Genomic DNA, 22,256 nt, shown 5'->3' with positions numbered 1-22,256 from the left:
TTGAATTTGCACCACGATTATTGTCATTGGAAATAGAAAAAAAAAATTCTTTTGAATTAATTAAGGGAAAAAATGTTGCCACCTATTTATATTTTGAATTTTAATATAACTTTAATATAAAATGTGTTACCACTGGTTAAAAAAATATTGATACACGTTTTTTTTTTTAATTTTTGTTCACTTTTTCGCCATTATTTTTGTCGTTTTTTTTTAATGGTAGTAGTGTAATGAGCACAAAATTGATCGACGACAACGAAATTTGCGTTACGCAATGAAGTTTCATCCAACCTACATTATATAATATGTACATAACGTCAGCTTAATAATGGCGGAACCGGTTTGAGTAATTTCGTTTGAATTGCAAGAATAATCGATTCTTTTAAACAAAAAGTTATAACGTTGCTCGCATTTAGTCGAAATTATAATTGAGCAGTATTGCCACTTAATTAAAAAAATTTCATTAAATTAAGCAATTTTTTTTTTTCAAAAATTGTATTAAATATATATTTAAAAACTATTTTAAACAGTTTGCAAAAACTTCATTAAATTTAAATTTTAAATATTTTCCAATTTATGAACAGTATTGTATTTTTATTTTAGAAAATTTTCATTTTTTTTTACAAATACCCTATTTTTTTTATAATTTAAATTTAATCTTTTTAAACAATTGTCAAATACTTCGTTACATTTCAGTTTTAAATTTTTTTACAACTTATGAGCACTATTATTATAGTTTTTTCGAAGTATATTTTTTTTTCTAAAAATTTTCTTTTGCGAATTTTAATCAACTAATTAAACGCAATGTCCACTAAAGAACTGCTACGTCACTATTATCTAAACACTCAGTTGTATTTTTAGTTGACTGACAACCAAACTAAAATCGTGCTTTTTCGTATGCATGGGTTTGTATATAAGGTATGCATGCTTTATATGTATCTACAAAGACTAGAAAATACACTTTAAATAATTAACTAAATTTAAGCTTAGGTAAATAAACATTCTAAAAACCGGCCGATTAGTCAGCGCTGCTTTTAAGCTTTTTGTTTTAAGTGTTTTCATTATTATCTTTTATTTGCTTTTGCTATATTTCGTTTGCACGACACTTGGGTATGGAGATTACTTTTAAAATTGATTGCTGTGAAAACCAACTTATTTAAATCTTCAGTCATATCTATTATTTGATCTTGTTTCTCCCGTTCGCACCTTCATTATTTTTTCCTTTCATTTTTGCTCATTTTAATTTCGCATTTTTCAATTATCATCAATCTGAGCGCAGCTTCGGCTTTTGCTCTACTTTTGCAGCACTAATTAATGCGAATGCGCTGGAAATAATTAGTTTCCATTCAAACCATTCGCTGCGCGCACGCACACACACACACAACCGCAGGCGCGCTCACAGCTTTTGTCTAAGCGCTCGATCTCACACCCCCAACAGCCGCCACGTCGCACTTGGCGTGCCGCGATCGTTGGATTGCATATGCGTGGTTGCTGTTGTTGTGCGAGTATTTCCTATCGCCTAACTTAGTTTGTGGATCGGTCGTCGGTGGTCGCTTGGTCAGCGCGTCGACAGTTCACTGAATGTGACCGCTTTGTTTATTGTGATTTGCGTTTCGTGTGGCTTTTCGTTGCCGCTCTTGTTTTTGGTGGACTCGTATGTTTACTATTGGTGATGATGTCACCTGTGTGTAGCGTTACCGGCTAGCGGCTAAATAAATAAATAGCGACGGCTGCGCTGACGATCGCTGTCGCGATAAACAAGTTGGCACACAAAAGTTAATGCATTCACAAATACTTGTGTGTGTGTGTTCACATGTGATATATGTATGCGTTCGTGTGAATGCGCTCATTCAATAATTAACAAATATAAGCGGGTTTCATCAAAATCGCCTGCGTATTTGTGTATGTGTGTATCTGTTGTGCATGTGTGTGCGTGTGTTTTATTTTTGTTTGCAATCAAATTGCACATTGTAAATATTTTTATAATAATTAGCATATGGCTATTTTTTGCGCATGTACCTAGCAAGTGTTTTTTATTATTGTTGCTGTGGCGCACGAGCACAATTTACTGTTTATTGCAGTTTATTTCACTGCCCTGTACAAACACACACTCGACCGCGCAGCACTTGCTTCACCAATATAATGAGGGATCACCCGACATTTATCCACTTGCCCTCATGTACATATGTTTGTGTGTATTTCTTATTAGTAGCTGTTGCGTCCCTTTAGAAACTTGCCCTATTGCCGGCGCGACGGTCAAGCAAACACTGTCAGTTGCCGGCAACTCACAATAAACAGCGCCAGCGGCGAGTGAATGTCCACCAGCGCGCACCAAGCTGCAAGTTGCGTCACGCATATACATAAGTGCGTATAACATATATACATATATGTATATAAGCATAAGTATATGTAAATAAGGTAAAAATGCAAGAAACTGCAAAGCGAATTAGCTGTTGCAAACGGTATTGCGGCTACCGCACAATTTTGTGGCTAGACGTTTTTTGCGAATTAGCGAATTTTGTACAAGCCGCAAGTGCCAGAAATAGAGCGCTGCCGCATCGGCGAGCCACACGTGAGCGCTGAACGCTCATCATTCTGTTGTAAGCAACGGCGCGTGGGGTGTGGAGCATCATTTTCAGCAGTGCAAAGGCAGGTGAGCAGTAGCGTGGTCTGCTGACTGCTGATGCCTTTATCGCCTATGTGTTTGGGTGCTAGTCTTGCATGTTTTCATATCCGGAAAAGGTATAACAAATTTAGTTTTTGTATTATTGGTAAAAGCGTCAAAGTGTTGAATTTTCCATTTTTTCATACATTTTTTGTTATCATAACAAAAATCGTCATGATAATAAATAATAATTACATCGAGAGTTAGGTCTTTAAAGCCTATTCATAGCAGAATTTAGATTTGTGGACTAGGCTGACTATTTAATCAAATTTTCTTAGTGCATTCGATGGCGCCTAAATATTTTCACTAAGTTCATAAAATGCTCGAAAAAACACAAAATTTCTATAGCCAATGGATAGCGCAACTTTCTAATAAAATACTTTGCTAGCTGTCAGTTGAATTAATTTCAACCATTGGACTCATAATTGCTGTCAATTTGCTTTACAATGGAACTATTAGTCAATTGTCCAATTAGCATTTAATTTAAAATAAATTGATTTAAAAGTTTAGAATAAATTTTTTCAAATCGAATGATTCTTTGCGATTAATCTATAAAAAGAGTTCCACATATGCCAGGTGCAATAATATCAGTTTCCGATAGGAATTTTTAAAGTATCCAATAATTTCTTTTGTATTACAAAAATGCTTAGGGAAAATAATCCAAATATTGTTTTTATCGCTGCTCTTAAATTTTTTTCTAGAACTGGTATAAGCCTTTGAGGAAGAAGTCCGTGATATCCAAAAGTACGAAATTCCGAATTTCACGGTTATTTTTTGGAGTCAAGGGGAACTTCCTTTTTCGTTGACTTTGCATCTTTTTTCCCAAGCTTTCTCACCTTATTTATATAGGTCATATATAGTGATTTTTTTAAATTTCCAAAAATCTATGTTCTATGTTCTAAGGCTGTCACACTATGTGTACTTCTTAATAAGAACCCCTGCATATAAACATTTAAATAGATAAAAAAAAACAGATATTATGCAATCACGATATTTATTGCAATAAACCGTGTTTCATGAAATGTTTAAAAAATCCCATCGTCATATTATTATACTGCCAGATAGCAATCTTTGGAAAAGAGCAAATAAATAAAAAAAAAAAATCATGACGTCTAACGCTTTTAAAAGAGTATATCAATTTGCGCAAACAATAACTGCCATGTTATTATTATCATTATTAAATCAAATTGAATGTATTTCTGAGCATATTCAAGCGTAATTTATTTAATTTCTGAACTATGTCTAAGTATGTATGTGTGTAACGCGCAATATTTTCAAAGATTAAGCGTGTATAGCCATAAGCCACTGTACTTGGCTTGTACAAAGCGTGTGTGGCAGATTAATTGAGCAAACTTTTTCAAAATAATTTTTCAGCGTTGATCACTGTTTTGACTTTAAATAAAGCTGTATGACGACACGCATATGTATGTTTGTATGCAGGTGTGTCTATCAATTATAACATTTATGGCTTTTGGTCGCTCAAAGCGTTTTTATGACATGCTACGCTTGCCAAGAGCTTTATTTAATAAGAATGTTAACTAACGACTTCAATCCTTTTTAAATGTTTAATAGAAATTTGAATTTTGAGCAAAGAGGTTTTTAATTTTTTTTTTTTAAATTTCTTAAATTCAAAATTCTGTAAAAAATTTGTTTTGAGCTACGCTTTATTTTGAAATATTGTTTTTTTTTTTTTTTTGTTTAGCACTTAATTCTCCACTGTTTATTCACTCACTGAGCACATTTTTGAGAACTTTTTTAAAGCAAATACCAAACATTCCACTAAAAAATATTAAAAAATTTATATTTTATTTTTGTCGAAGATTTTAGTTCGAACATTGACCTGTAATTGCTTTCTTATTATGCCAATAGTACTTGTAAGGCTTTCTCAACAATTCCAAGATAATTTTTTATGGAGAACAATGGCTTTACTATGGTGTGTGACCGAGCTCAAGCACTCAAAAAACAAAAATTAAAAGATCACCGATCGCCGATCACTTGAGCATATGTGTTCACAGTTATGCTTGATTTTATTAAACGCACAAAAGTCGGTACTAAACTCGCGCTTAAGCACTCTACCGTCCTCAAAATAATTTAAACATACTTTTTCCTGCGGGTGTTTTTCCGATTTGCGCTGTCACTTCACTACAGTAACACTGTATTTTTAATATTAATTTTATTTCATTACATCTTTTCGTAATGCACTGCCCGATTTATGCAAATTAAGCAAATTAATTAAGCACTTTACGCAGTCCTTAACAGCTGACGGCTGGTGATGATCGGCGCGATCATTATGACTATTAACCGCGTGCGCTTGTGTTCAAGTGTAAACAAAACTGGCTTCACATTCTTGTAGCTACATGTGTAGACTCCGCTTTCTTGTTTACAGTTATTGACTTGATTTTATTGGCGTTGTTGATTTTTTGTTGGTTTTTTTTATTGTTGTCTATATGGCTATTTTTGGCAAGAGCCGCGTGCGCAACTTCCCACGCACACAACTTCCGAGATTTTTCGTAAGTAAATGCAAATAAATAATTAAGACGACGTGTGTGTTGGTACTTGATCTTCACAACACTTAGCTAAACAATGGCGCAACGAAATACTAGCAATTGCAGCGAATAATACTCTAAGAGGGCTCTTAACACAACACTCCAGGCACACACAGAAGAGCAGCCAGCCAGTAGAATTAGACGCGGCAACGTGGTATTGGGTCCTAACAACAATGAAACAAAGAAGAAGAAGAAAAACAGGCGAAAAATCACTACCGCTACAAACGAATGAACGAACGAACGAACTGTTTGATACTTGTACGCCAGGAACGGAGTTCTGTTACTCACTGACTGACACAATGCTGTGCCTTGTCGGCCTGCGCGCACAGATAGCCCGGTGCCGCGCTGCCTACTGCCTGCCGCCGGGAGCACCGACTTGAGTGATCAATTAACGAGCGGTCGCGCAGCCAACCGTCGTACACAACCACTCAACGCCACAGAAACAACAAAATCAAATAAAAAAATATATATATACATATAAAAACAACAACAAGGTACGTGGAATACAAAAAAATTGTAAAATAGCAACAACAATGCACAAAAGGCAACGTAACACACGGCCGAACAACGTGTGCGCAGTATATCAACGCCAAAAGCCAAACGCCACACCGGCAGCCAGAGGGCGCTTGCGACGCGCAGTGGGCCGAAGGGTGTGGCGTCATTGCGGCCGATTTGCAATTAAAGTACTCGAAGCACTTGGTTGGCGCTGTGCTGTGTGTGAGTGCGCGCCGTTGTCGCGCAGGTGAGTCTTCGCAGCGCTGCGCCGCAACGTGACCGCGCGGCGGAGTGACAACAATCAGCCGCTCCAAAATGACAATGAAATCGTGGTGGCATTGTATTGTTGTGATTTTGTGATGTGCCAAAAATGAAGTGTGTAAGTGGCAAAGCCGAAGAACGGCTGTGCGGAAACGCGCTTTATCGGCGTATGTTTGTACATATGTAAGTATATACATATATATAGTACATGTGTGTGTTTACACAAAAGGTAATGTGCTGATATATTTCGCAGAAAAAGCACAAAGAATATATCTGTACATGCGTATCTATACAGTTATTCATACATACAAATGTATATCGAATATATGTATGTATGTATTTGTATAGTAACACTTATTGCCATTACTTATCAATACGTTTATTTGTCATGCTCGCGCTGATAAGCGTAGAGAACTGCACGTCAATTACCTGCAGAACGTGCATAAGATATACTATATAATTGTATATTTGTATATACATATGTATGTATACACATATGTATGTATATACTCAATATAAATTGAAATTTCATTATAGAAATTATATTTATGGTCTGCAATAATTTCTAATTCATACAAATGTAACAAAGTATCCATTAACAGCAAAGTAATTGCTCTAAAGCTCTAAAGCAAAACCACTGTTGTCACCAGATAATAGCATTTGTTGAATATTTATGAATATAAAAGAAAGAAAAAGTTCAAGTCGGCTACACCGAAACTATAATACCCTTCACAGCTGTATTTTTGTAGCAACTATATGTGGGGTTTACGTTACTGGAACCGGATTGCTATACGATTATTAATTGTCAGATCAATAACTCAAAAAGTGAGGAGCTAACTGGTTTGTGTATATGGTATACAGGCAGACGGAAGGACAGACAAAAAAAAAGAGTTGTAATGACAATCGGGTTTAGGTAACCGGAACGGACAAGGATTTTTATACGTCCAAGGACTGTTAATCCTAACTAACTAACATAACTCTAAATTACTGCAGAAATGTTTCCTGCCAACACAAAAACAGAGCGAGATCGGGCGCTTGAAAATATGCAGAATATTTTTACTATGAATACAATTTTTTGCCTACATTTAGGAGCGTTTGTATAAAACGATGCTAAGAAAACTTCGCCAGCTTCATACTACACCGATAATTGGAAGGGGTCTTCCAAGCAGAAAAAATTCATAACTTCTTAATAAGCAAAGAAACTTATGAGCGAGTTCGTTCGAGCTAATTTCAGCAAGTTAACGTTTTCTTTGGACGATTTGAAAAGAAGTTGGCTGCAGTGACTTAAATATATTCGAAATATCCTTACAATAAGGAACATGACTTCAATAAACACGGAAAAGACTGCTGAATTTGTTTTGAACTTAAAAAACGAGAATTAAAAATTGAGAAAGCGAGACGTCCACATTACTTTCAAAACAATTAATTAATATTAAATGTGTTGATTGAAAATTAATTTATCATAATACATATATTAAGCTGTAAAAAGAACTATTGGCTTCACTCTCTCTAAAGCATTCCTGTAGTGTCTATTAATAACCTAAAAGTTTTTACTATTATATTACACAAATATTTCACGTACGTGTGTACATACATATGTTTTTTGTGAAAGTAGGCATGCCATTTCCGTTAAAGGTTGAAAAAACAATAATAATTTGTTTGAAATGGAGTGGCCAGCAATTTTGTGTTATTTTACTCACACTGCGATGAATGGTTATGCAATGGGCGTTTTAATTATTTTAATTTAACATAAAGCTTATACATATGTATATCTTGTGTGAAACTTGAACGCATTATTGCAATTATAAATTGAGCAGAAAATTAGTTTTTAACTTCCATTTCAACAATATATTATTATTATTATTATTATTAGAGTGGTAGAAAAAAATATTCCAGATGGACTCTGATATCTTCAGCACAATTAAGTAAAGAAATTGGAAAAATAAGTTTGTATATTATACGTAATTGCCCATTTTATTCTTATTTTCAATATTAGTAATAATAAAATGTTTTATAATATACAAATAATGAGCCGAAATCACTTAAACCACCAACAAAAATTAAGCAAATTTTTGACAACTTAGTTTTGGCCAGTGTTATTCCCTTCTGTTAAATCTTATATGATATGAGTGTTCTTTTGCAACTCGCTTAAGCAAATCTTTGACAACTTAGTTTTGGCCAGTGTTATTCCCTTCTGTTAAATCTTATATGATATGAGTGTTCTTTTGCAACTCGCTTAAAAAAAATTACGAACCGACGTCTTTGCAAGGTTCATTGGAAATTTTACTTTTTTTTACAGTTAAAAGTATAGAAGATCGCCAGCTTGCTGAAATCTAAAAGCCTACAACTTCACGTACGTGTAACTGTTTACATTTGCAATATTTGCGTTTAATGGTCAATAATGAACTTCACACAGCACGACATATAGACTTGAGGGCATTCGCTACATTAAAGCCACATGTCATACATACATACACYCACACATTTTTATATACATCCGCATATATTTATGTGGAAAAAATGAAAAATAAAATAGCTTCCCTATACTTTTGCTATATTTTTTAAATTTGTATATGTATATGTACGTAAATGTATGCATGTATGCGGCTATAAGCTGCAGAGTACAGATAAGTAATTGTTATCTAAAAGCCACAACAATATGTACATAATTTAAGCGTCTAATTGATGGAAAACAGATGTAACGGCATAATTATATATACAATTTTAAGCTCTGTAGGAAAAATTTCATAGAGGTATAGAAGTTTGAAAAATAAAAAAAAATTTTAAAATAAATTAAATTTTAAAAATAAAATTTTATAATAATTATTTTCTTTTAATATTTATATACTGATTTTAAGGGCATAAAACAGTTATTGTTTATATATGTATGTTAAAGTTTCTTAATTAGCTTTTATTAATCACTCCCAATAGGCCGCAATAAATAACAAGCGACACGATCACATTAGTTAAAGCGGCAAAAAAAAGAAAGCTCTGCTCTCCAGAATTTCTTCGCGCTCTCTATTCCCTAACGGTAAAGTATATATGCATATATCCGCCTGTACTTAAATATATGTAGTTACATAACCAGCTACTCAAACGAAACGCCCCATATTTTTAGAGGCGCACATACCAAAATAAAAATAATAAATATAGAACAAAATAAAAAATTACACTGACGAGTCTACATTTGTATGAAACTAAAATATGGCATTTGTATGAGTGTTTCTGATCCGCTAGACAATGGAAAATATTATGCACGCATGCACCTATCTATCAGCTCAATAACTTAATTGGGCTTCCTTCACGGCAAATGCACTATTTGACATGGACATGTGTACGTTTGTATATGTGTGTATGGATGCATGTCTAACATTTATTAAAATGTAGCCGCTAATGTATTCTAATTTTTAATATATATTTTTATTTTTAGATTTTTATGGCTCAACCAATGTTGCATTGCACGTTTATGGATTAATGAATAAAGGGTCACCAAAGATGGGCTTTCTTATCATTTTTTCTTTTGAGTATTAGATGTAAATAAAATTATATCAAAGTATTAATTTTTGACTTTGATAGATTCCTTAAAACTTTTAGTGAAGTTTTTCTATGAACTCACTGAAATACTGGGTGTTCGAAAAAATCTTTTCATATTTTTTCAATAAATATCGTTGCGTTGAAAGCTTCATTTAAGGGCTCAGTGGGGTAATCTTTTTAAATTTTTTAATTTTGTTTTTTTTGCATTTTCTGTTCGCTTATACCCTTAGAATTAATGGAGAATCCCACTTTAACATTCAACCTTTAAACGCGTTTTTCCCAAAAACTCACTTTTTTAAACTGGCGGACATGATTCCGGTCGAACTACTCAACTAACTTTATTAATTTTTTTTTTTGTTAATTGTTTACAAAACGAATGGTTATCGACAAAATGTATATCAAAAACATGGGGAACAATTTAAAAAAAACGTTAATTACTTTTTTATTTATCAACATTTTTTCATGATTCTAGTAGGGACGATAACCATTGACGTACTTTTTAAGAATAAATTGGGTTTTTGTGTTTCAGATGATCCAAACATGAGAAATCGCGTCCGCCAGTAGAAAACGCATTTCATTCATCCAGCCATTTCTCCGAAAGATGTCATCAAAAAATTCCGAAGAAATTTGGTTATACACTCTTCATGATATGTGAAAGAATTTTTATTGTAGAATAAAAATTTCTATTAAAAAAAGTCCAAAAACAAAAAAAAAAACAGGCCAGATTAGCCTACTGACCCCTTAACCAAAAAAACTTAGTTGAAGTTTGATTACAAATACGAAAAGACATTTTCGACTACCCAATATTTATACCACATAAGGGTAAATTAAATTAAATTATCATCTCGATTCATAATTTCGCTCTAATTCTTACTTTCGCTCAATTCATGCGCATTGTTCTGTCCTCCAAAATTTGCTAAAAGCTTCCTAAAAACTAATAAATTTTAGTATAATTTTTCCTAACCACAACACCACATCATACATCCGTTGATTTGTATGTTCATATCCATGTATTTACACATACATACATATGTATACAGTATGAACCTGCCTATAGTACAAATGTAGTTCAAATGTAGATCAAGACCATTGTCAGTCATCTGGTGATTTTCGATATTTCATAAATTTGCAAAAATCCGCTCAGCACATAAATTTTCCGAGCAAGCGCTAACTCGCCGGCATTCAAATCATGCGAGCCAGCAAATAGTTTCGCTGTTTATAATATTCATTATATTTATGTTGGTTTTCGCTGTGACGTGAAATTGTGTACTTAAAAAATTCGAAAAAGTTTTTCATTTACATTTCACTCTCATCAGTCAGCTGTGGCCATTGGAAATTTATGACTGGCAACAGGCCAAATTGTGACTGTAGGAGTATTTGGCAAATATTCAAATATTGTAAAAATAAAATACTTAGATTTTTGACAAAGCTTGTTTTTACTGCCAATGGGTTTTTGAAGAAAGAAGAAAGGTTTTTAATAAATTTTCCTTAGTGATTCAATGAATGAGTTCAATGCCATTTTAAGTACTGAGTGCTGAGGTTAATCTTTTGTTTTTCCTTCCAAAGAGCACGTCCGTTTACTTTTGAAGTTAATGTTTCCGAAATCAGTAAATATAAAAGAACAAAATATAAAATTGGAGCAAGTCTATAATTCATTACTCGATCTGTCCATTCTGGAGTATGGAGTGATGTGTAGAAGTAGTCAGAAACGATTATTTTGCATGTGGCTCAAGCAGCTCACGACTTCCGGTTATAGACCAAGTATCCTCTGGGTAGCCAAGAAACATCCGTTTGAAGGCGAGGTAAAGTGAAAAAGCGAATCATCCCTACTTAAGGTTGTAGGATTGTGCGCACGTAAAAAATGCCCCCATTGAAAACTAAAAACCAGCCTCGGATAGGAGACTCCCTTTTATCTTTCTTTACAAATTGAGGAATAGTTTATAGAAGGATCTGGATAAACAAAAGAATATGCGATAATTAATTTCCGCCTAAAAGTAGGCCTTAAAATTATGATAATTTGATGTATGTAGCTCAATCTCAATAGAAAAAAGATGGTGTGACGCGCTGAACTCACCATTATACAAACGAAAAATGGATTACTAATTATGTAGAAGGATACACAAAGAGGGCAGTGATATCAATCTTTATGATTTGACAACTGGTATAAATCAATTAAACTGGTATAATAAAAAATTGGTCTTCTAAGTCTGTAGAATAATACACAAGGGGAGCGATACCAATCTCTACGATTTGACGAATCGAACAAGCAACTGGTATAAATAAATGAAACTGGTATAATCAAAAAGCGGATTTTTAAGTCACACAAGGGAAGCGATATCAATCTCTACAATGTGATGAATCGAATAAACAACTGGTATAAATAAGTGAAACTGGTATAATCAACCAGAAATTCAACACCAGGATTTTGTTTTGAATCAACTAGAAACAGAAAAGTGAATTTTCCGTACGAATATTCTGCCAAGTGGCAGGCGAGGGCGATGTCGAAACATAATGTACGAGATGCGATTCTAAGTTAAATGCAGATACGAATTTCCCATTTCAACATAATGCAATATTTTTTATATTAAGTTAAAGACATTTCGGGATCCCGACAACCGAAAACGTTAACTTAATATTTCTTAGCGCAATTCAAATCAAAATTATGCATTTTCTCGCACCAAATTGCACAAATTGCGCGCCATAAAAATTTAAGGTACATACCTAAATACAATCATATATATGTACACATGTATGTATGTTCCATATAAAATGTTTCAATTTGGAAATAGAATAAATTACGCGTTGCAAAATGTAAATACTGTCCTACATTTGCGCAGCAACCGTTTGAAATTTCGCAAAATCGCATGACTTTTTTCATCAAGCGCACGGTAATTTACATAGCAATACATACAGATAGACATGCACGTAAATAAATGCCACAAATTTGTTTTTAAGTGAAAAATTAGCATACGCTTGAAAATCAGAAAAAGTTCGCATGCCCCCAGAAGTCGGCGCTTGTTTATCTCTTGGAGAAATATCTATACATTTTGCTTACATATATGTTTGGTTATTTGAATGCTTATATGCATGCGTGTACATATGTATTCTTAGATGCATATATGTATGTAAGCACGTAGCAACTATTCAGCAACCATGTGAGCGCTGGCACATCACCACTAATCATAAACAAAGGATGCTCTAGAAGTCTATGCTAACACATACCGATCGTGGCATACATATCTACGCCGTTATTGTATCTGAGCAAGCTTTTAAGTAGCAGCATCTCACTATTATCTCATTTGTATATTCAAATGTCCATTTATTAGAAGAAATTAAATTCTAAATTAATGCTTGACGTGCGCGTCGCAATGAATTGAATGGAATTCCGAAACTAGTTTATACTACATTCATATAAATAAGGAAATTCTAATATAATTATTTAAATTCTATTTTTGTATTTTTTGGTATTTTTTCGTATTTTATTTTGTTTTTTGTTTTTTTGTAAATTTTTATTTTTGTTTTGTATTTTTGTTATGTCATGTTGGCTACCGTTTTTGGCTGCTCAGGCACATGCATATAATTGCACAGACACACACACGAACATCTATAGGAAACCGTCTATTGTCGGTTTGGTCATCGCTTATTACATTATTATTTTATATACATATGCATATATAGCACATTATTGTTGTTGTTTTGATTACGTTCCAATATTCTCGCGTACACTGGCACAATCACTTCGGTATGCATATTAAGCAGCAGCGATCGAGCGACGACAGATCACACTCGAGCAAACGGGACAAGTGGCATACAAGTCTAGTTACAGGCGAATATCTAGCTACGCGTATACAAACGTATACACATACACAAAAGCTTATGTACGAGCTTGTAGTAGTCCAAACAGTGAACCACCGATCGCCCAGCGCCAAGGTAATCACCATTAAAATTAGCTCACACACAAAGAGAATAACAAATATAATTACAAATGTACATGCAGTATGTCAGATTATAAGTTATTGCCGTTACTATTGTTTTTATTGCTATTGGTTTGATTTCAACTACTGCCACTGCTTTTTATTATATACTTTTTATGTTTATTTATTTTTTATAGTTTTTTTTTTATTGTTTTCCATGAAAGGTTGTCATAATTGCAATCAGTCAACCTCATCGCACTGTCTCCACGGCGCTGTCAGTATGCTGTCTGTCAAGTACTCATTGCTATTTAAATAACTGCATATTCGGCTCGTCGTTTGGGCCGCGCACCTGGGCGCGGTGACAGCATGCGCCCAATGCTTGTTTTGTTTTTGTTGCATTGGCAAAACCGTAAATTTTGAAGGTGTGCTGATTTATATTATGTCATATATATAGAAATCAATGGTTTGCAAATGTAAGTACAATACACGAGCGCGATAATAGTAGCAGTTGATATTTTTTGGAATATAGCATCCGAAAGAGAGTCCTGAACTGGGTTTAAAGTATCTTCTGGTTAGGTTCAACCCTCTTGGGTGTTGAGCTGAAGATTTTGTGAGATCTGATATTTAGTGTGCGTTGGACAGCTTTTTGTTTAGAGCAGAGTCTGCGAGTTTTGACTATGAGATTTACAAAAAAATATTGTAAAGGAGCTTTTTAGGGAGAATACTTCATATGAAATTAACAAAAAATATTCGATTTCAACACAAATAATTGGCGTTTTAAAATTGTCGCGCAGTTGATTAGACTATCAGCTTATCTCTTAACGCTTTTTTCTCAGAATAGCATCTCCCAAATTTGTATGATAACTCGGATACTACTATTATTTTGTGCATGTTCTGTATACATAGGCGCATATAGCCTCCATGCAATGAACTACCAGTTTTTAATTTTATCAAAAATCGAAATTTGGCCGACCAAATGACCAACATTTTGGGTAAAGTTCATTTTTTCATGTTGTAAACGGCGCCATTTTGTCTATTTTTGATTTTTTCCCAATCGTAGATACGAGCAATATCTTCAAGGAGCGACTTTTTTTTTAGATATATGTATAGTGGAAAAAATTACACAAAACTATTATTAGAAAATACAGTAGTGGCTTAAGAACTATATAGGTTTGACCCATCACATTTTGATCTTCTCTAAGATGTTTATTTAAGAAAGGTCAGAATGTAAATAAGCGCCCCAAAATGTCTACCAAAAACACAGAAATAAAAGTCAATTAATAGTATTATTTATAAGAAACACATTATGAAAGCGAAAGGTTATTGCTTAAATTTCATATATTTCATATCCTTTCTCAATCGTTTCGTTTTTTTTTTAAGTTGGTATCAGTGACATCCGTGCCAAATGTTACATAAAATATCCCTACTGTTTGGCTTGTATTTCTGCAAAGTGCATTCGGCGATTTTTACGATGAGTGGAATTATTCCACAAAGAAGTTCCATTAAATTTAGTGTGAAACAATCACAATGTTGGAAAAGGTCTTCGGTGGAATTGTTTGCCGTGAGCAAGCGTGTTAGATTAGTACAAATTATTCGAAAAGGTAGTGAACGCATTGATGACAAACCACGTTCAGGACGGTCACCAACATCAACTGATGATCAACGCGTTAATAAAATAAATGAATTGATGCTTGAGAATCGACGATTAACAAAGAGTCAATGATCTTACTGGCATCGCTGGAATATCGGAATGAAAACCATTTTGAAATATCATTTATACCTAAGAAAAGTGAAAGCACGATTTGTTCCAAAATCAGTAAATTTTTTGGAAAGCAGCGTGGAGCTAACGTCTGTGAAACAATGCTTTCCGACTATAAGGATGTCATAATCTATGCTTACGATCCGGAAACAGACGATCAATCGGCCGAATATCGTGAGTCGAAGCCGTGGATATTTAACTGTATTATTATAAAATTTATCTTGATGCAGAAAGAAATGAAAATTAAATTAAAAATTAACTCCAAGAATTTAAATTTTTTGTGTTCAGCATCCCAGCATCCGTTAAATTATCGAATCCGCTTAAATAACTAACATTTTTGGGCTTTGTATTCGCTTCGAAAGACTTAAGCGGACTTTTTTAAGTACCGCAAAAAGCTGTGATTTTTCCTGACGCATTAAAGCGGGTTCTACTGTATTTGACATCACAATCGCCAGAAATGATCATAAATTCTACCTGCACTAACTTTTTATGCAGCACACTGTAGTACCTTTTATAATCTACATGCTTGCGTACAAATAACTAGGCAAATGCGTATTGCACTGTCATTTCTTTGTAAATAAAAATAAATTGCATGTATGTATATACATATATATGTATGTGAACTCGTGTTGCTAAGTCTGCGCGCATTGCGTTTGTTATGGGTGATAATCCATTTGATTAGCGCTTAGTGTACTATCTGCTCACCAGCGCTTTTGAATTTTATGTTTTCTATTTATTATTGTTGTTGTCAATGTTACTACTACTATCACTGCATATGTTGTTGTTATGGGTGCGTAAATAGTTGCACCATCGTTGACCGTTTGAATTGCGTGAATAAATGCTGAAAGTCATTCGAACGCGTGCCCTGTAGGGTGGCGCCGATGGGCGGTGTAGATTTCACTTTTTGACTTTGCTTTGCTTCCAAACTAAGTAAATACCTGTTGCGCTTATCATCGCTGTACTTGACACTTTGTTGTCGACTGGACAAAACAAAACAAAACACACACAAACAACACAGCGCAAGTTCAGTTGAGCGCTCAAACAGAAATGCTAATCAATTCGCACACATACACACACAGCGAAATAGCAGCAAACAATCACACAAACACACGAAGGCGCGCTCATTTACAAACCTAAAAACCAACACATTCACACATTTCTTCGACCGTTTTCAGTATTTTCTCACTTATCTCACTAATTAATATTTTGTGTTTTAATTTTTTGCAATTATTCTAACCCTGTCTGTGTCTAATTATTGTTAACTAACAACGTAAAACGCGAAAGAGGCAAAATATAATGATAAAAACTAAAAATATTTTTAATCACTTACGTCGAGAACCTTTAGTGGCTATAGTACAACTTGTTGTTGTTGCCGTCGACAGCTGATTTCTTACTATAACTTTTTTTTCTTGTTTTTGTGTTGGGTTTTTGTATTTGCTTTTATTTATTTATAATTTAACTTTATTTTGTTTTTGCAATTTTCGCATTACAACACACACGAACGATCGTAAACGAGATGCGTTCATCGGCAGAGACAGCGACAGCGACGCACAACAACACATCAACAGAGACCCTCTGGTAATCAACGCGACTTGACTTGACGAAACTTATAATATAACTGAAAAAGTATTTGCTGCGGTCGCTGAAGTTCAGAGGGGCTCGAAACAGCCAAACATCTAACCAAGCAACCAACCAAACAGCCGACCAACGAGCCAACCCAACAGCCACTCAGTCAGCGTCAGCCGTTTGGCTAGCAAGCAGGCGAACAGGCAGTGTCGCTCGCTTAGTCAGAAAACAGCGCTACCACCATCACTCAACAGACCGCTGTAGTCTGTAGTCGTCGGTGACGTCGGCAGATGAAACGAACGACGACTGTATCATATCAGTGCTCACGAACTTAGGCGCGCTGCTGGGCTAAGCGAATCTCCAGAACCACCACCGGCCACCATACTTTCAACGCGTTGGCTGATCAAAGTGTGGATTTGAACTTAGAATCAACAGGCCATACAGTGGGTGGAAAAGAATAATTTCATACATTTTTTTTATCGGCATGGTGCTGCGTTGACTTTAAGGGATTCTCATGTGTATATAAAAATGACAAGTAAGTAAAAACTACGTTCTTCAGGTGCTTTTGAACCACTGGATACGCATTTTTTTTGGAGGTACTGTATAAAGTCAATCATAACATAAAAAGATCATTTTGTCTCTTGAGGATATTATGTCTAAAGACCTAATAAAGTCCTCAGATGGTACTCTAACATTTTGAAGATCTTTGAAAAGACCTTTAACTTTGATTGCATTTTCGGGCAGCGCTAATAAGTACGAAGTTTTATCGGGAATTATAGCTCAATTACTCTTTAATACATGTATAAAGCTGAATATGAAGAGCAATTAAAGTCCTCAGATAGTTCATTCAGAATCCTTGAAGGGACTTTTAGCTTGTGCTGTATTTTTTGGCAGCACTACTAAATATGAACTTCTTCGGCGGATCGGAAACCCTTATTTACTCTCGTGGGCCAAACAGCAAATCATTTTTGGAATTCACTATTCAAGTTAATCACATATTTATTGCTTTCGGAACCCGGAAAAGTTTCTAAAAACCTTCAATATATTTTATCAGGACTTTGGAGCGATCTTTATTATATCACCTATATATGTTATTAAAGTCGCATGTGAGTGCCGAAGACACAAATTCTGATATTCAGCGGATATTTGGTTCAATCCAGCACCACTGTAGGAATTATTCGCGTATTTTTGTGCTTTCAACAATAAAAATAATAACAAACAAAATAATAACAAACTCACAAGTGATCGGAGCGAGAACGCTTTGCCGCTGATTCACTAACCGGCTGGTCGGTCGGTTGTATATGAATGAGTATATCTGTCTGGTCGGACAGATAGATGGATGAACGGTTGGTTGGTTGGCTTGTTGACTGGGAGGCTGGCGAATTTAGGGTTTCGACTAAGCACTGACAGAAAACAAAAACAAAGTGTTCGCATTGACTGCTCAGCCGCGTCGCCAGAGAATATTTTATGTTATCGTTGTGTTTGCGGGTATGTAGGGTAAAAAAATCGTTTGCGACAAAATCAGAGGGCAAAATAAAACAATTTTCACATATTTTGTAAGTAGGTATGTGTATATGTGAGGTTATTGTATGCTTTGGTTCGAGAGCTACATATGGCAGTTTACTTTAGAGAGCGGCTTCGGCTTTGATCTTAATTTTTTAAATGAACAAATGATGTTACAGCGTAGTATGGGTCAGTGGTGAAACATGGGCAGGTAAAACAACAAGTGCGCGGGTTAAATGAAATTCAGAAAATCTAATAAAATTAATGAATACTGAAATGATTGGTATTTACAGTAATTATAAATTGACAATGAATAGTATTTAAATGCAAGCTTGACTTGACCTGTGGTTGGAAAATAAGTTAAGTAAGTGAATCCAAGGTCGGTCGGAATGAAGTTCGACCGGACGGACAGACAGCCTTACATTCTATATTTGAGAGCTAGGTGGAGCTATAAAAAAAAAAAAAAAAAAAAAAAAAAAAAAAAAAAAAAAAAAAAAAAAAAAAAAAAAAAAAAAAAAAAAAAACAAAAAAAAAAAAAAAACCACAAAAGTTTTTCATTTTTATCTAAGCTAAAATTTCCGAACAATATCTTAAAAACTGAGTGACTACTTCGATGGAGGGTCGGAGAGAAAAGCAAGATATGATAAATTCGGCTCCAGTCGTCACTCTGACCATTTATACTTTATATGGACCACAACATTTCCTTATGGCTGTTCCAAATTTCGTGCCAAACATAATTCTGTTCAGTATATAAATTTTTAATTTTCAAACAGATTTTACACTTATCTTCGTAGATAAAAGAATCTACTAAATGAAATTACTTTATTTATTAACCAAAAAAATAAAAAAATTAAGCCAAAGTTATTTAAAATTGAGCTTTTTGTTCGAACTGTATAGTTTTCATGTTACTTTGTGCTATGTTCTGTATACCTTTCTTCATATCATCCACTTTATTCCCAATACACTGCTACTTATCATTCTACTGCCTTATCGATCTGGCAAATGCCTGAGAATAGGAGTAAATTCACTGGAAGACTGCAGTTATCTACCATAATATTCTTGTAATTACAGACATAATCGTTTCTCAGAAGTACTGTCTTAATGTTTTGGTGTCTCAATTAATTTAAAACAAAATTGTGTTCCTAAAAAGGAAAACAAAAAAATCAAAAAAGAATCATCTCTGGATAATATAAAAATAACATTAAAAGTACTCAGCTGACTTCATAAGTTCTCTTAAAATTTAAAATGGGACGAAAGAGCAAAGCAAGGGCAAAAGGCAAACAAATCGCATCTGCCAGGGAAAGACAGATTGCCCAAAGGTCAAGGCTACTTATGCAAGGCCATGTTACAGAACTCGTTATCAGACACCATTCGCATGATTTAAATTCGGAAGGCCCGTCAACAAGTCGCACTATTCGAAAACCTAAGCGTAAGTGAGCACAAATATTTAATTTATTGTGTATTTTGATATTTACTGCAATTTATTAATACGTAAAGAGTTCATGTTTAATCAAATAATCCAGATTTTGTTTCAAATTACATGCAATTTTATTTTTATATTATATGAGTAAAAATTTGTGACTTTTGATTTATCTATTATTATTTATTATCAATACTGAATACTTGCACACTTCTTTCAATCTACTCTTGACTATTTTTTTTTTTAGCTACTGGGATGGGATTCTTTTATCTAGACCTTAAAGGCGCATTCGCAGACGCCTTTTATAGCGACAACACAGTGAATGTCCCGAAGTTAGGGAATATTTTCAAGGCGGAGAATTTTGAAGCAAACGTAGAACCCATTCCGAAAATTGGCAACAACACCAAAACTGATATAGAGGAAACGTTAATTATTTTGAAAGTCTGCCAACTGCGTGCACAAATTGTAAAAATAGAAGAAGAAAAAAAAATTAGATTAGCTGGAAATGCTGTAAGCCCACACACACGCGCTAAGCTTTCGAAATTAGATTATGTACAGGAAGGCATACGAAGAGGTAAGTTAATTAATATGGATACTGGAATATATAGTCAAATCTTCATTTATACAGGGTTTGTCCGGAAAGTAATAGGGCTGAGTCGATTTAAAAAAATTTATTGAACCAATCGTTACAATTGTTTAAAAACTTTCAAAATAGACTCCTTCTGTCTCGATGAAGCGCTGCCAGCGCAATTTCCAAGCGTTGAAGGCGTCACGGAAGGCATTCCACGGAATAGCATTGAGAGCCTAGCTGAATGCTGCTTGGATCCCCTCTGTTGTCTCAAATTGCTTTCCTTTCATCGGCCTTTTCAGGCAAGAAACCAAAGTCTGGGTTGTAGGGCGGCTGCGGAAGCGTTGGGATGTCGGTCTCGGTTGGGTAGCTGTTCACAAGAAAGGCGGTATGAGCCAGTGCGTGTCGGACCTGATTGACCATTCGTTTGAGCCTCTTGAGGACTTCTACGTAAAACTTGGCATTGACGGTTTATCTTGGAGGAACAAATACATCGTGGACGCTAGCCTTTCATGTAAAAAATACAATGAGCATCGTTTTCACTTTGGATTTGCTCATGCTTTCCTTTTTTGGGCGAGTTATTTTTGATTTTTCGATTCAAGCGGTTCCCATGAAATCACACAAACATATTTTAACTTCGGATCCAGTTTGACTTATTTTTAAAATTTTTGTGTTTCGCCAGTTACCTTCATAAACGGACAGCTGTGAGATATTTTTTGGCTTCACTACTCATAATATTGAGTAATCGAAAAAGTCTTTTCGTCTCATTTTTGAACAGCACTATATGATATGACACAATGTGATTCGTAGCTTTGGAGATATACGACTGCAACGACATCTGTTGACAAAAGAGAAAAGACTTTTTCTACTACCTAATATTTAGATAATAAAACCTAAGATCCCAAAACCTTTTTAATTTATGTATATACGTTTTTAAATTTATTTACACAATTTATATTTAATATCTTTTAAACAGACATCCGTACAATGAGAGCGCAACTCAGGAGTATGCGCCAAACCGGCTTAGAACAGCTAAGTGGCAGCGAAAAGAATTCGGATTGCTTCGTAATTGTAGATGAACATGGTGAAAACATATCGGAAGGTAAAATTTGAATTTATACTAAAATCAAATAAAATAAATTGGCGAACAGATAAAATGCTCATTGTAAACTAAAACTGAATAATTGTGTTAGACCATGAACCCAAACTAACTTGCAGTAACTGTGCACTGTCTTTATAAAATAATTTTTTTTTTAATAATTTCAGAAGGGGCAGCTGTGAAATTCAGGGAGCCCAACAAAATGCACGAACTAATTAAAAGGGAGTTTAGAGCAGCTTTTTATGAGAACATGGCTGCCCATCTGGAGGGTGTTTACCCATGGCAAGGCGTCGGCGCGAAAATGGTAAATTGTTCGTCGTCACAACGTGTAGTTGAGGACCATGCTGATATATTGGCGAGAGCTATAAAAGTAATAGAATCGCGTATATTGGACTGTGACAACGGCAAAGCGGTCAACTTGAAAGATGAAAAAGAAAATTATTACCCACAATTGGATGGTCTTTATCCAAGTGAGAAATTCCAAAATTTGCTATATATTTTTCAATATTTTGTTTGTTTAAATATTTTTTCCAGCTTCCTCTACTAGATGCGAAAATATTGAAGATTTGGACGAAAGCTTTTTCTTAGACTCTCCAACTTCTTTAAGAGATAGTTGCATTATCATAAATTCAGACGGTGAAAAGATGTGCAAACAGGAGTTTGAGAAATTTTTTACAAGAGAGTCATGATAGGCCATATTGAGTACGCAATTTATTGCGAAGTCAACATTAAGTCGATAAGAGACCGGTTAATTTACAAATAACAATGTTGATTAAAAAATTCTGAATGACACAAATGTGAAAATTATATTTAAATGTTCTAAAAATAGAAGATACTATATTGCCAATTTTTAAATAAACGAGAGATTTATGTGTGGTTTTAATGGTGCTTACGCGTACTAGTCTCTTAGTTTTTGAGATATCGATTTC

General features: G+C 34.4%; 2 protein-coding genes across 7 annotated transcripts in view; one reads left to right on the top strand and one right to left on the bottom strand.

The window, feature by feature from the left end:
• LOC108975544 (sorbin and SH3 domain-containing protein 2) overlaps window positions 1-16,604 on the bottom strand; it is an 83,575-nt gene extending 66,971 nt beyond the window's left edge. Inside the window, exon 1 of one of the 5 annotated variants that reach the window (XM_018944252.1) lies at window positions 16,502-16,604. The gene's annotated coding sequence lies outside the window, so the exon portion shown is untranslated. The remainder of the gene's footprint in view (window positions 1-16,501) is intronic. The other 4 variants (XM_018944261.1, XM_018944282.1, XM_018944290.1 and 1 more) reach the window with 4 other exon arrangements.
• Window positions 16,605-16,926: 322 nt separating this feature from the next.
• Window positions 16,927-22,214, top strand: LOC108975665. 2 transcript variants are annotated; one of them, XM_018944339.1, is made up of 6 exons: window positions 16,927-17,272; window positions 19,312-19,669; window positions 19,908-20,234; window positions 21,205-21,330; window positions 21,495-21,797; window positions 21,862-22,214. In XM_018944339.1, the coding sequence occupies exons 2-6, from the start codon at window positions 19,486-19,488 to the stop codon at window positions 22,014-22,016; spliced, it is 1,095 nt and encodes a 364-aa protein (XP_018799884.1). In that variant the 5' UTR covers window positions 16,927-17,272; window positions 19,312-19,485; the 3' UTR covers window positions 22,017-22,214. The 2 variants fall into 2 exon arrangements, with proteins under 2 accessions (XP_018799884.1, XP_018799894.1); XM_018944349.1 differs by lacking the exon at window positions 16,927-17,272 and having other exon boundaries at window positions 19,281-19,669.
• The last annotated feature ends 42 nt before the right edge of the window (window positions 22,215-22,256 follow it).

Source organism: Bactrocera latifrons, unplaced genomic scaffold (genome assembly GCF_001853355.1).
Source record: "Bactrocera latifrons isolate USDA-ARS-PBARC rearing strain unplaced genomic scaffold, ASM185335v1 scaffold_114, whole genome shotgun sequence".
NCBI lineage: Eukaryota > Metazoa > Arthropoda > Insecta > Diptera > Tephritidae > Bactrocera > Bactrocera latifrons.
Note: the sequence above shows the minus strand (reverse complement) of the source record. Positions and strands in the feature narration are given on the sequence as shown.

What these genes read in the sequence shown, in the direction of transcription:
- LOC108975665 (XM_018944339.1), top strand. Translation starts at nt 19,486, where the DNA reads ATGGGACGAAAGAGCAAAGCAAGGGCAAAAGGCAAACAAATCGCATCT. An exon ending in CACTATTCGAAAACCTAAGC is followed by an intron (nt 19,670 to 19,907) that starts GTAAGTGAGCAC and finishes TTTTTTTTTTAG; the next exon opens with CTACTGGGATGGGATTCTTT. An exon ending in TGGTGAAAACATATCGGAAG is followed by an intron (nt 21,331 to 21,494) that starts GTAAAATTTGAA and finishes TAATAATTTCAG; the next exon opens with AAGGGGCAGCTGTGAAATTC.